Genomic DNA, 11,227 nt, shown 5'->3' with positions numbered 1-11,227 from the left:
TCTGTTGCAGCACTATTTAGGAGTACGGGGTCATGACTCTACATATAGGTTCCGTTGATCCCAGGCTCTCCTTTGAGGTACGCCCCCCCACCCCCCAGCAGCCATTACCTGAAGACATGACGTTGGAGAGCTGGGGCATTGTTTACCATGAAGATTTGATCAGGCCTGTGTTACTCATGATCCAATGATTGGATCAATGTTAGTCAGGCGGTATCGGCCTGTCAGAACCAATTACAAATGCAGGGGGTTCTGTATCGGTGCAGACTAATACAAACGCCTCCATAGATTCGACTCGTGACGGAAGGTTCTGCTGCATAGTAAAGAGGCCCACTGGTTCCTCGTCGAGCGCAAGTCCTCCCTGACCCATTCAAGACGATGTAACTGTAGTTACACATAGTAACTCTAGTAGTAACTGGGAACACCGTAAGGCTTCAGGGTTACAGATATTCTTCGAAAACTCGCATGAACCATAGATAATTTCTAAATGAAAGATGTGTATGAATGTTTTCTCAACAAAGAGATAACGTTTTTTTTATGAATCTCTTCATTATTTCCGGGGTTTTCAATCTTCGGAAGACTAATTTTTCTTTCTCGTCAGGCAGTGTGAGGGACGTCCTCTGATGTCATTACTGTGCGCCGGTGGGGGACCTTTTTCTACCGTTGTCGCTGAGCGTGTGTCCCCCTGCAGTCAGTTGACCTGTCTTTTGGTTCCACTAATTTGGCGTCTGTCATCATGTCACGGAGTCTGACGTTGGCTCGGTTCGCTCTCAGTTTCCCTCCGAAGGCCCATTTGCGTTTAATGACATGTACGCGGGGGCTGAACGTCAGAAGTGCCCCGTCCTCCCTCACTGGAGGTAAGTAAAGTGTTTGGACTAGCTCAACTACCCTTGACTAGCCTGTTGTAGTAGCGGTGATGGATATTTAAATCATATTGTTGTTGGATTTGGATTGCACAGTGCTGATAAAAAAAAAACATTAGCTGCATGTGTTCAGTTATGAGTCTGCAGTTTTTACATTACTTGGACTGAGCCATAAAACGTGGAATTAATCATATTAATATGTTACCAATACCAGCTTGATAGTACCAGCTAGAATATGGATTATTTTTAACGGAACCGCTTGTGTTACATTAAACTGAAGCTGATGTTGGATTTTGGAGTTTGGAGTTATGCCTCCCCTCTGTACACTTGTACATTATAAAAGGATGATTTGATTGTCATCTGACATACATGTCCTCCTTATCTTTTAGCAAAGACCAGTTCTGTTTGGCAAAGATGGAGCAGTCGACCCAGACTGTGGAGCTCTCAGCGGTCCTGCCTCGGCTTCAGTCAGCAGTGTTACTACAGCACCCAGGAGGCAGAGAAACCGCCAGAAGAGGAGCCTCTGCACAACATCATTAATGACACCGAGTCTGTTGAAGGTGGAGCAAATATCTGCAGCTATTGTTTTATTACAATACTTCTTATCAAAAATCTCAATGCTGTTCTTCTGCCCTTTCATGCAGGTGACTTCTCCAAACACGAATTTCAGGCTGAGACCAAAAAATTACTGGATATTGTTGCAAGGTCGTTGTATTCAGAGAAAGAGGTAAGTGTGTATGTGAGAGAGAGGGACAGGAATAATCCAGGCTTTAGGAAGTCGCTTCGGTCTCTCGATCGTCTTGTGATCGGTCTCTCACTTTCCCACCAGGTTTTTATCAGGGAGCTGATCTCCAATGGCAGTGACGCTCTGGAGAAACTGCGTCACAGACTGATGACAGCCAGTGGAGACGCTGCACAGATGGAGATCCATCTGCAGACCGATGGTGCCAAGGGTACCTTCACCATTCAGGTGCAGTATACATAAAATCCATGATTTACCATCACCATATTGCTTAGTCACAATAGCATCAAAGAATCTCTAATAGTTCCGTTTTAGTTTTGATCTAAACGCCACCTTGTGGACAAGTGTGTAATAGCTTATCCACGCTAAATTAATTTAATATCTTTACTCTTAACAGGATACTGGAATTGGAATGAACAAAGAGGAGCTGGTGGCCAATTTGGGGACTATTGCCCGCTCTGGTTCAAAGGTGGGTTTTTTAATTCCAACAACTGTTTGTCTTCACACTGTAAGCACAGATACTGATGATGTCACGAACACTGAATCTCTCTGCAGGCGTTCTTAGATGCCCTGCAGAATCAGGCGGAGGCTAGCAGCACCATCATTGGCCAGTTCGGTGTGGGGTTCTACTCCGCTTTCATGGTGGCCGATCGCGTCGACGTCTATACGCGCTCTGCCGATCCCGACGCCCCCGGATACAAGTGGTCCTCAGACGGGTGAGAGCTGAGGACAAAGACGCCTCTGCTTTAACTCCATTAGTCAGTAAAATTCCCCGGTAGCATTAAAATGTCTTCATCCTTGTCCCCTTCAGCTCTGGGCTGTATGAAATCGCTGAAGCCAGCGGCGTTCAACAGGGAACCAAGATCGTGCTGCATCTCAAGGAGGACTGTAAAGAGTTCTCCTCTGAGGACAGAGTTAAAGGTGTGGAACTGCGGCCGTCGTGATGGCGGTGGACGCGCCTCCGTCTGTGTTTACGAGCTTTTGCACCTTTTTCAGATGTTGTCACAAAGTACAGCAACTTTGTCAGCTTTCCCATCTTCCTAAACGGACGGAGGCTCAACACTCTCCAGGTCAGCCTCCGCTTCTCCCCTGTCCTCCATCTCCAGTTTTAACCCCTCACCCTTCCACACACATCATTTTCCCATCAGGCCTTGTGGATGATGGAGCCCAAAGAGATCAGCGACTGGCAGCACGAGGAGTTCTACCGCTACGCGGCCCAGTCCTACGACAAGCCTCGCTACACGCTCCACTACCGCGCCGACGCCCCGCTCAACATCCGCAGCATCTTCTACGTTCCTGAGGCGGTGAGATGTCAAGATTTCTCACGAGCCGCCATCGGCCGTGTTGCGGAAGTCATTTAAGAACCGGGCTGTCGTGTCCACAGAAGCCGAGTATGTTCGACGTGAGCAGGGAGATGGGCTCCAGCGTGGCGCTGTACAGCCGGAAGGTTCTGATCCAGACCAAAGCCACTGACATTCTCCCCAAGTGGCTGCGCTTCCTCAGAGGTCTGGATGTGTTTTAAGAGGCGTTTTTTGTTTTTTTTTGTTTGTTTTTAATTAAAAAACAAGCTTGGGTGGTTTTCCTGAGCCGTCTGTGTGTGCAGGCGTGGTGGACAGTGAGGACATCCCGCTGAATCTTAGCAGGGAGCTGCTGCAGGAGAGCGTCCTGATCCGGTACAGAACTGCAAACCCATTTGTTAAAATCTCATTCGTTCACTCTTTTGTTACATTCACCGTGGTCGAAACGTCGCCGCCTCCTCCAGGAAGCTTCGCGACGTTCTGCAGCAGAGGGTGATCCGCTTCCTGCTGGACCAGAGCAAGAAGGACCCAGAGAAGTACAGCAGGTTCTTTGAGGATTACGGCCTCTTCATTCGAGAGGGCATCGTCACCACGCAGGAGCAGGACGTCAAGGTGGCTGCACCCGTGAAGATGTGAAAGAAACGCCGTCCCACTGTCACTTCCTGGATGTGACGTGTGACCCTCTTTGCCCCCCTGAACAGGAGGACATTGCAAAGCTGTTGAGGTTCGAGTCCTCCGCCCTTCCGGCGGGACAGCAGACCAATCTGATGGAGTACGGCTCCCGCATGAAGGCTGGAACACGCAACATCTATTACCTCTGCGCCCCCAACCGCCATCTGGCCGAGCACTCCCCCTACTATGAGGCCATGAAGCAGAAGGACATGGAGGTGCGAGGGGCTCCAAAGTCCTGCCTGTAGGTGATTGACAGCCCATTAGATGGCTCCACTCTGGTCCTCCTCCTGTCTGCAGGTGCTGTTCTGCTACGAGCAGTTCGACGAGCTGACCCTGCTGCACCTCCGGGAGTTCGACAAAAAGAAGATGATCTCGGTGGAGACGGACATCGTGGTGGATCACTACAAGGAGGAGAAGTTTGAGGACCACAAGCCAGGTCTGCTGCTCCCTGACGCCTGCGTTGTGTGAGAGCGTCCTGGTTCTGACCCTTTCCCCTCTCGGCCTCCGCAGCCTCGGAGCGCCTGACACAGGAGCAGGCCGATGACCTCATCGCCTGGATGAAAAATGCTCTGGGCACCAGAGTTGCAAACATAAAGGTACAGACGAGGCTGGGATGGCGGTTTTTGTGGGGTTTGGTTATGAAGGAGGTCTGAGAGTGACTCTGTTCCCCCAGCTGACTCCCCGCCTGGACACCCACCCGGCTATGATCACGGTGCTGGAGATGGGTGCCGCACGCCACTTCCTCCGCACCCAGCAGCTGGCCCGCACCCCGGAGGAGCGAGCTCAGATCCTGCAGCCCACGCTGGAGATCAACGCAGGGTGAAAGAGCGGGAACTTAAAAAGGCTGTTCAGTTTCTGTTCAAATGATTCTGCTGAGTCACCGTTTCTCCCTCTTCCGTTAGACACGACCTGATTAAGAAGTTGCAAGTGTTGAAGGACACGAACTCTGACCTGGCCGGGCTGCTGCTGGAGCAGGTAACGGGGTCATTCTAACACTTCCTGGACGGACGTTTGGCTGTAACAGTATCGCTCAAAGCAGAGGACTCCCCGTTCCTCTGGTTACGTTTAGAAGTTTGCTTTTCAAACATTTTGCACTGCACTTTTTCTGCGCAGATCTACGACAACGCGATGATCGCGGCGGGCCTGAACGATGATCCCCGGCCGATGATTTCACGCCTGAACGAGCTGCTGACTAAAGCTCTGGAGAAACACTGACGGCTTCTCCATCCTGAACTGTGAGGGCTGATGAGGTTCGGACTGAAGCTGAAGGACAGCGATGAGCAGCGGGAGTTCATCTATCCTCAAAACTCAGAGTGCTCTCATTTTTTTTGTTTAAGTGCTTTTGATATTTATAAGATGGTCTTAAAGTTGCAGCTGATGGTCACACAGTACTGGTCACCCCTAATATTTGGTTCTTTTGGTACAATAACTATTATTTGTTTCCAAGAATTTGAAGACCTGAACTTCCAAAAAAAATGCAGAATTTGTACCAGGCAGATTTTGTGAGCATGTCGGCTCACTCTCCCTCTGAGGGATTCACACATGCAAATACAGGTTTCTTCAAAGGACATTTAATGTGTTTCAGAGTAAAAAGACATTTGTAGAAAGTAGAAACAGTGCAAATGTTTCAAATGTCCACACTTGTCCAGCCAGCTGTCGATGAGGACTGACACGTTCCCAGCACTGTCCCACCAACTGACTCTCATGTTAGAAGCCGTCACATTTTTGGCCCGTCCCTCGCTCCTGCTGACGAAAGCTGCTTCCGTTTATGACTCCTGATCGTACGTGATGATGCGCAGATGTCAGGACAGCTTGTCTATGTTGGCCAGGAAACGCTGAGCCCACCATTCATCCAGGTCGATCGGCACAAAGTCTAGAAAGGAAAGAAGAGGTCAACTTTTGTCACATCTCAAATGTAATTACAAGTTGTCTTTGAAATCGTTTTATGTTTCTTAGGATGGAACAAATGGAGAAAATGTACATTATTAATAAAATATTTCCTTTATCCATATTCTGTGTTATATATGTACATGAAGCGGGGAATTAAACCGAATATAACGAGAATTATTTTATTTTGACAGCATTACCCGGATGTCTTACGTTATATGTGTCTTGACGACTAATTAAACTGAAATGGTGAATTGGCGCCACCTCGTGGTCACATTGTATCCCGTCTATCTACCTAAAACATTTTAATTAGCATTTTTATATTTTATTTGAAGACTGGGAAATCTCACATTATTTTACAGCAAAGAAAGTGTTTGTTTAAAACGAGTTGAATGGGTTTCCACTTTGAAAACTAATGACATGATGATAAAACCATAGGTTTGAAGGGAGAAGTTAGCTTGTAGCGTCTATATTTTGTCAACGTAACCAAACCACTTTATCTATTTTCCTTTTCTTCCAGTGGTGATACAACTTGAAAATCATTTTACGTTTGAGTGGCAATTCTAGCAGGCGTATCTCAACCCAGTCCTCAAGGGTCGCGATCCTACCGGGATTTCTGTCCAACCAGGTGGAAATTTGGGATTTCAGTGGCCTCTTAAGAGCCGATTTCCACCCGGGAGGACAGAACCTGGCAGGATCGCGACCCTTATGGACTGGGGATTTGAAACATCTGCAATGAAGCATCGGGAATATTACAAAGACTGCCCTCTTGTGGCGATAAAGTGGAGGTGCAACAGTGTCTCAATTTACCGATAATGATAATAGCAAACAACTTCCGTTAGAAATTTCAAAATAAGGCGAGAGACGCGAACTAAAAGGAAACCCGTCATCACGTTGGCTAAACGCTCCTGTTACTTGCGTATTAATTTAAAGTTCTTAAAGACAAACCTCCAAATGTTCTCTCAAACTTTATCATATTCCGGTTGTTTGATATTGCAACTATAAAATCTTTTGAAAGGATCAGAATCTGGTCACCTGGTTGCTTGTTATCAACTATTACTTCCTGTTACACCGTGGGCAAACCTCAAACATATATACATGGATATATTTCCAGAAGAAGTTGTGGGAGCAGCAGTACTCACTGTCCATGTCTGGACTGGGAGAGCTGTCTTCGTAGCGGACTGCTCCCTGGGCCTCCTCCCGGCTCTGCACCACCTCCTGCCAGGCTGCAAACACAACAAACATGTCAGCCAACACGGCGATTTTAAAAAAGAAAATTACTCGGTAACTTCAGCGTCACTTCATCGGTTGCTTAGTTTTCTGTTTTCTAGTTCAGTTTAATCAAGTCGAGGGCGAACGGCTTCTGAGGCCGGAAGCTTCTGGCAAAAAAAAAAGAGATTAGATTTCACACAGGAGTGATAACAAATTAGGGCTAAAGTTTATAACTAACCATGGAGAGGGATAAGTGTGTGTGTGCACGCCTGTGTGTGTTGGGGGAAGGGTGGTGTCCTTGTGTCCTTGTTCCCTCCTGACAAGGTTACAGAAGACACTGTTTATAATCCAGCAGCAACGTAACATTTCAGGACTCTCTGTGTCACACCGGTGACATAAACCACGAATATATATTGTCAGTCCTCAACAATCACTGGGGCAACTGGACACAATTGCCCCAGCATGAGCAGCATGAGCTCGACCTATAGCACCCATCCTACAAAATAAAAGGTTCATATATGAGTAATTCAAGTGTATCTGGGTCTTTTCCTGAAAAAAGACACAATAATAATCATTAAAAATAGATGTCTAAGTCAGTATTTTGGCTCTAGCTGCAGACCCTTGTTATAATAAAATAAGGTCTCAGTTTTTCTTAGAATAATTTCAGTCACATTTTCCTGACAGCCACAGCCAGAAGGACCTTCAGCGGGGGGTCAAGGGTGGTCTGTGGGTGTGAGAGGGCTCCTCTGCTGTGTGTCTATCAGTGCTGGAGCAGCTGCTCCTGAGCTGTGGGTGGGGTCCTGGGGGAGATTGGGGGGGCAGCTTCGTTCAGTTTCTAATAGTTAAGTCGTAAAGACGCTCGGCCTCACCATCGTGGACGAATCGGACGTTCTGCTCGTGCGCGGGGGTGAAGCTCTCGATCTGCTGGCGGTCTGCAGGGCGGGTGGGGGCCGGGCGGGGGTGCTTCCTAATGCTGAACACGATCCTGGGAGCAGGGAGGCTGAGGGCAGAGAGACGGCATCGTGATTGGCCCCGAACTCTCCACGCTGTGTGTGTGTGTGTGTGTGTGTGTGTGTGTGTGTGTGTGTGTGTGAGACAGCTGAATGAAGGAGCACGTGCCACAATCTTGCCTTCACACAAGGTCACCACTCACTGCACAGCACCAACACAATACTACTCAGGCCTGACTGACAGTTGGAAAAAGACACTAAACACAACCAATCCCCCTCCCCCATACACACACACACACACACACACACGCACGCACACTTACTCTGTGCACGGTGACGGTTTGTGCTTGAGGTCGTTGATTTTGGTGTCGAGCTGTTGAGTGGGAGCTGAAAACAGACCAGTCCCACAATAAACACTCCGAACAGACGAATCCGTGCGCGTGTGCGTGTGCGAGGGAGACCTCACCTGTCCGGCGCTGGGTGACCAGTTTGCTGGGACCTCTGGTGATCGTGTACATCATGGACACCCGCGCACACCCGCGCACACCGCAGCTCCCCGCGGCGGCTCCGCGGAGGCGTGAGAGCAACTTTTACAGGCCGCTGCGCTCTTCGGTGGCTCGGTCCCACCCCGGCGTGGAGCCGCGCACGGCGCTCCTCTCCGCGCAACAGCACCGGCAGCACCGGCAGCACCAGTAACACCAGCAGCACCAGTAACACCAGTGACACCAGTAACACCAGTGACACCAGCAGCACCAGGAGCTCCGCTTCCTTCCCGCTTTCGCAGTTCAGACAAACTTGAGTCCACTTGTCTACAATGTCACAGCCGCTGAGAGCTGCCGGCATACATGAAAGACACCCCCCCCACACACACACACACGCACACGCACGCACACGCACGCTCACACCTCCCTCTGTGTTTAAAGAGACAGAGCGGCGGCGCAAGAGCCGCAATCCCTAATTTATGTCAGCGCAAAACCCGGATCTAAACCAACTTCTCCAAACTCAAACTCAACGGAACGATTTTAATAGAAAAAGTTTCAGCGAGCAGTTTAAAAGTGTTAATGGACTGTGTGTGTGCGCGTGTGTGTGCGTGTGTTTGATTTCCTCCATTGTGAGTTAACAACTGTGGATATAAAAGAGAAATCGTCCTTTTCTCCTGTGTGTGTGTGTGTGTTTTACTATCAAGTGAATTAAAAAAAGAGTGACCAAGGTCTGCGTTTATAGCACACACGCCCACACGCACGCACGCACGCACACACGCACGCACACCAATGCAAACAGGCTTCACTCATTTTCTCTCTGTTCTTTACTGACTTCGGTGAAACTGATTTTACATCCTTTGATTTCTGTCTGTTTCGGTGAAATCGGATCTTTACGCCGATGAACATCCCCCGATCACCTGGTGAGCTGGGGCGAGTTCCCCCTCACAGCAGGAACCAAAAACAGGGACCTCCTGGGTTCCACGTGTGATCCAGGGGCGATCCAGTTGATCACACACTTCAGTCACAGTTTGAATGAGCTGTGTCCAGATGTTAGCAGCAACCGTAGGGTCCCCCCTCCTGAACGGGACCTCCAGCTACGGAACTAAGGTTTTCATAAAGCACGTGTGTGTGTGTGTGTGTGTGTGTGTGTGTGTGTTGCTTCAGTAAGAGCCACAGTCCTCCAGCAGGCTGTCGGTGCTGTAGCCGCTCTTCAGCAGGGTGTGGTAATAGTCCTTCTCCACGCCGGTGTTGACGGTCCAGCCCACCACCTCCACGCCTCGCTCCGCCCAGTACCGGACGTAGTCCCTGAGGGGGGAACCAGGCAGAACACAAGAGGGCTCAGACGTGTTCCACCTCGGAACGTTACACAGATGTGAGTCCACCTACGGTGAGACGAAGTCCTTCTGGACAAACAGGGCCGACACGCCGCATAGCCTCCACAGGAGGTGGTGGTGGGCCCAGTCCAACAGGACGTCCAGAACCGCCGTCCACATCCGAGCCCAGCCGGACAGGGTCCGGGGAGCGCCGTCGCTGAAGCGGCTCAGCCTCCAGGGTCGGTGTTTGAGGGCGGTGACCATGCCGGGGTCCGTCCGACGCATCTGAGGAGCGAGACCGCGTCGGTGAGGACGGGACGGTCCAAAAGGTCGGGTTCTGTCCAGCATTCCGTTACCTTGTAGACGACTTTGGGCTCAAATGAAGCGACCATGCTGCAGTTGTAGAGCGCCGGGAACTTCCTGTATGTCTGACGGAGCGCCGCTGCGGCCTGGAAGAGGAGACGCCACGTCAGACTCACGCTTCAACGTCTCCCTCCGATCAGCACGGCGCTACCTCATCCGGTTGACCTTTGACATCAAACACGATGGTCAGCTGGTGTCTGAGACACTCCTCCACGGCCTCCTGCAGGGTCGGGACCCTCTCTCCTACGTACTTGTCTCTGCAGACGGGAGAGTGAGGTCACTTCCTGCTTCCCATTAGCCACTTAGCTTAGCGGAGGCGTACCTCAGCCGATGGCGGAGGCCGGCGTCCAGCCTCCTCAGCTGGACAAATGCTATGTTGTTGACCGGTCCGGAGCCGTTGGTGGTGCGGTCCAGCGTCTCGTCGTGCATCAGTACGGGGACGCCGTCGGCGGTGAAACTCAGGTCCAGCTCCACTCCAGTCGCACCGTTTCTGCTGGTCTGGAAGCAGAAGGTCGAGACATGAGGCGCCGCGGCGACCGGACCAGGATCAGGTCAGGAAGAGTTGAAGAAACAAACCAACTGAACCCAGAACTAAAGGGTGGAATCACCGAAGGTGGACATCAGCAGGCAAAGGTCAGTAAATATGACCCCTGTCCTGCTGGGGGGGTCTGGGGAACTGGGACTGAGTTCAGGTCCAGGCTCAAAACCTGTGGGATTTCTGCAGGTATTGATGTGTGTGTGTGTGTGTGTGTGTGTGTGTGTGTGTGTGTGTGTGTGAGGGAGCGACGGTTGACAGAAGATGGAGGGATTGTTGATGAAACAAACTCAGGGGGGCGAAGAGACACGTGACGGTCACAACACAACAGACAGCACGGACGGGAACAAGAGAGGGACAAAAAGAGAACGAGGCAGAGCTATTTCATCTACAGAATGACCACTAAACTAGCCCAGCTCCAGAACCCAGATGGGGAAATGTAAAGAACAAACGCACAGGACGATAACAAGTTCTCCTTTAGCCCCTCAGGAACCAAATCAGAGACTATTTTTAGTAGATCTATTCAGTTTCATCTCTATAGAACCCATCTTTCTGCAGAACCTCTCGGATGGCTGCTAAGGTGTTCTCCGGGGCGTCGTGGCTCCCACCGCGGTTCGCCAACACCGGAACCCCGCCCGCTGCAGCCCCGGGCCGGAGGACGCGGGCGGCCTGGTCCGGCGGCACCGGAGGGAAGCGGAACATCGCAACGAAGACGTAGAGGAAGGCGGCGAGGAGGGACGCCGCCGAGGCGCTCCGCGTCACCAACGCCCCCAGCAGGAACACCGCCCAGAAACACACCGCCTCATCGCCCACCTGCAGCATGACGGCCCGGGGGAGTCACGGCCGGAGCGGGGGATGGAGGGACGGATGGGGGGGGGGGCATCACCGACAGCTGCTGCAGTCGGTGATGCTG

At 50.8% G+C, this 11,227-nt stretch overlaps 3 protein-coding genes across 4 annotated transcripts; 1 reads left to right on the top strand and 2 right to left on the bottom strand.

Annotated features, from left to right (window-relative positions):
- The first annotated feature begins 638 nt into the window (after positions 1–638).
- trap1 (TNF receptor-associated protein 1) lies at positions 639–5,583 on the top strand. The gene is made up of 18 exons (XM_057015749.1): positions 639–854; positions 1,250–1,420; positions 1,505–1,587; positions 1,690–1,830; positions 2,000–2,071; positions 2,158–2,318; positions 2,414–2,523; positions 2,599–2,672; positions 2,751–2,906; positions 2,987–3,107; positions 3,206–3,275; positions 3,365–3,512; positions 3,602–3,787; positions 3,870–4,008; positions 4,083–4,168; positions 4,246–4,391; positions 4,475–4,547; positions 4,686–5,583. Exons 1-18 carry the CDS (start codon positions 734–736, stop codon positions 4,785–4,787), a joined length of 2,160 nt encoding a protein of 719 aa, XP_056871729.1. The 5' UTR covers positions 639–733; the 3' UTR covers positions 4,788–5,583.
- On the bottom strand, positions 5,128–8,758 carry LOC130515481 (MAPK regulated corepressor interacting protein 2-like). 2 transcript variants are annotated; one of them, XM_057015751.1, is made up of 5 exons: positions 8,088–8,497; positions 7,945–8,008; positions 7,541–7,671; positions 6,602–6,685; positions 5,128–5,445 (listed from the first exon to the last, which is right to left on the bottom strand). In XM_057015751.1, the coding sequence occupies exons 1-5, from the start codon at positions 8,140–8,142 to the stop codon at positions 5,375–5,377; spliced, it is 405 nt and encodes a 134-aa protein (XP_056871731.1). In that variant the 5' UTR covers positions 8,143–8,497; the 3' UTR covers positions 5,128–5,374. The 2 variants fall into 2 exon arrangements, with proteins under 2 accessions (XP_056871731.1, XP_056871732.1); XM_057015752.1 differs by lacking the exons at positions 5,128–5,445; positions 6,602–6,685 and adding an exon at positions 6,890–6,987 and having other exon boundaries at positions 8,088–8,758.
- Positions 8,759–8,909: 151 nt separating this feature from the next.
- LOC130515480 (glycerophosphodiester phosphodiesterase 1-like) lies at positions 8,910–11,187 on the bottom strand. The gene is made up of 6 exons (XM_057015750.1): positions 10,876–11,187; positions 10,102–10,277; positions 9,931–10,036; positions 9,773–9,865; positions 9,490–9,701; positions 8,910–9,408 (listed from the first exon to the last, which is right to left on the bottom strand). The coding sequence occupies exons 1-6, from the start codon at positions 11,134–11,136 to the stop codon at positions 9,264–9,266; spliced, it is 993 nt and encodes a 330-aa protein (XP_056871730.1). The 5' UTR covers positions 11,137–11,187; the 3' UTR covers positions 8,910–9,263.
- Between the last annotated feature and the right edge of the window lie 40 nt (positions 11,188–11,227).

Source organism: Takifugu flavidus, chromosome 18 (assembly GCF_003711565.1).
Source record: "Takifugu flavidus isolate HTHZ2018 chromosome 18, ASM371156v2, whole genome shotgun sequence".
NCBI classification, from domain to species: Eukaryota; Metazoa; Chordata; class Actinopteri; order Tetraodontiformes; family Tetraodontidae; genus Takifugu; species Takifugu flavidus.
Note: the sequence above shows the minus strand (reverse complement) of the source record. Positions and strands in the feature narration are given on the sequence as shown.

Coding starts and splice junctions, on each gene's coding strand:
- trap1 (XM_057015749.1), top strand. CDS start 734: ATGTCACGGAGTCTGACGTTGGCTCGGTTCGCTCTCAGTTTCCCTCCG. Junction 3,788..3,869: donor TGAAGCAGAAGGACATGGAG/GTGCGAGGGGCT, acceptor TCCTGTCTGCAG/GTGCTGTTCTGCTACGAGCA. Junction 4,169..4,245: donor CCAGAGTTGCAAACATAAAG/GTACAGACGAGG, acceptor CTGTTCCCCCAG/CTGACTCCCCGCCTGGACAC.
- LOC130515481 (XM_057015751.1), bottom strand. CDS start 8,142: ATGATGTACACGATCACCAGAGGTCCCAGCAAACTGGTCACCCAGCGC. Junction 8,009..8,087: donor GGTCACCCAGCGCCGGACAG/GTGAGGTCTCCC, acceptor GTCTGTTTTCAG/CTCCCACTCAACAGCTCGAC. Junction 5,446..6,601: donor TCCCAGTCCAGACATGGACA/GTGAGTACTGCT, acceptor TTTCCTTTCTAG/ACTTTGTGCCGATCGACCTG.
- LOC130515480 (XM_057015750.1), bottom strand. CDS start 11,136: ATGCTGCAGGTGGGCGATGAGGCGGTGTGTTTCTGGGCGGTGTTCCTG. Junction 9,702..9,772: donor AGCCCAAAGTCGTCTACAAG/GTAACGGAATGC, acceptor CTCGCTCCTCAG/ATGCGTCGGACGGACCCCGG. Junction 9,409..9,489: donor CAGAAGGACTTCGTCTCACC/GTAGGTGGACTC, acceptor TTCCCCCCTCAG/GGACTACGTCCGGTACTGGG.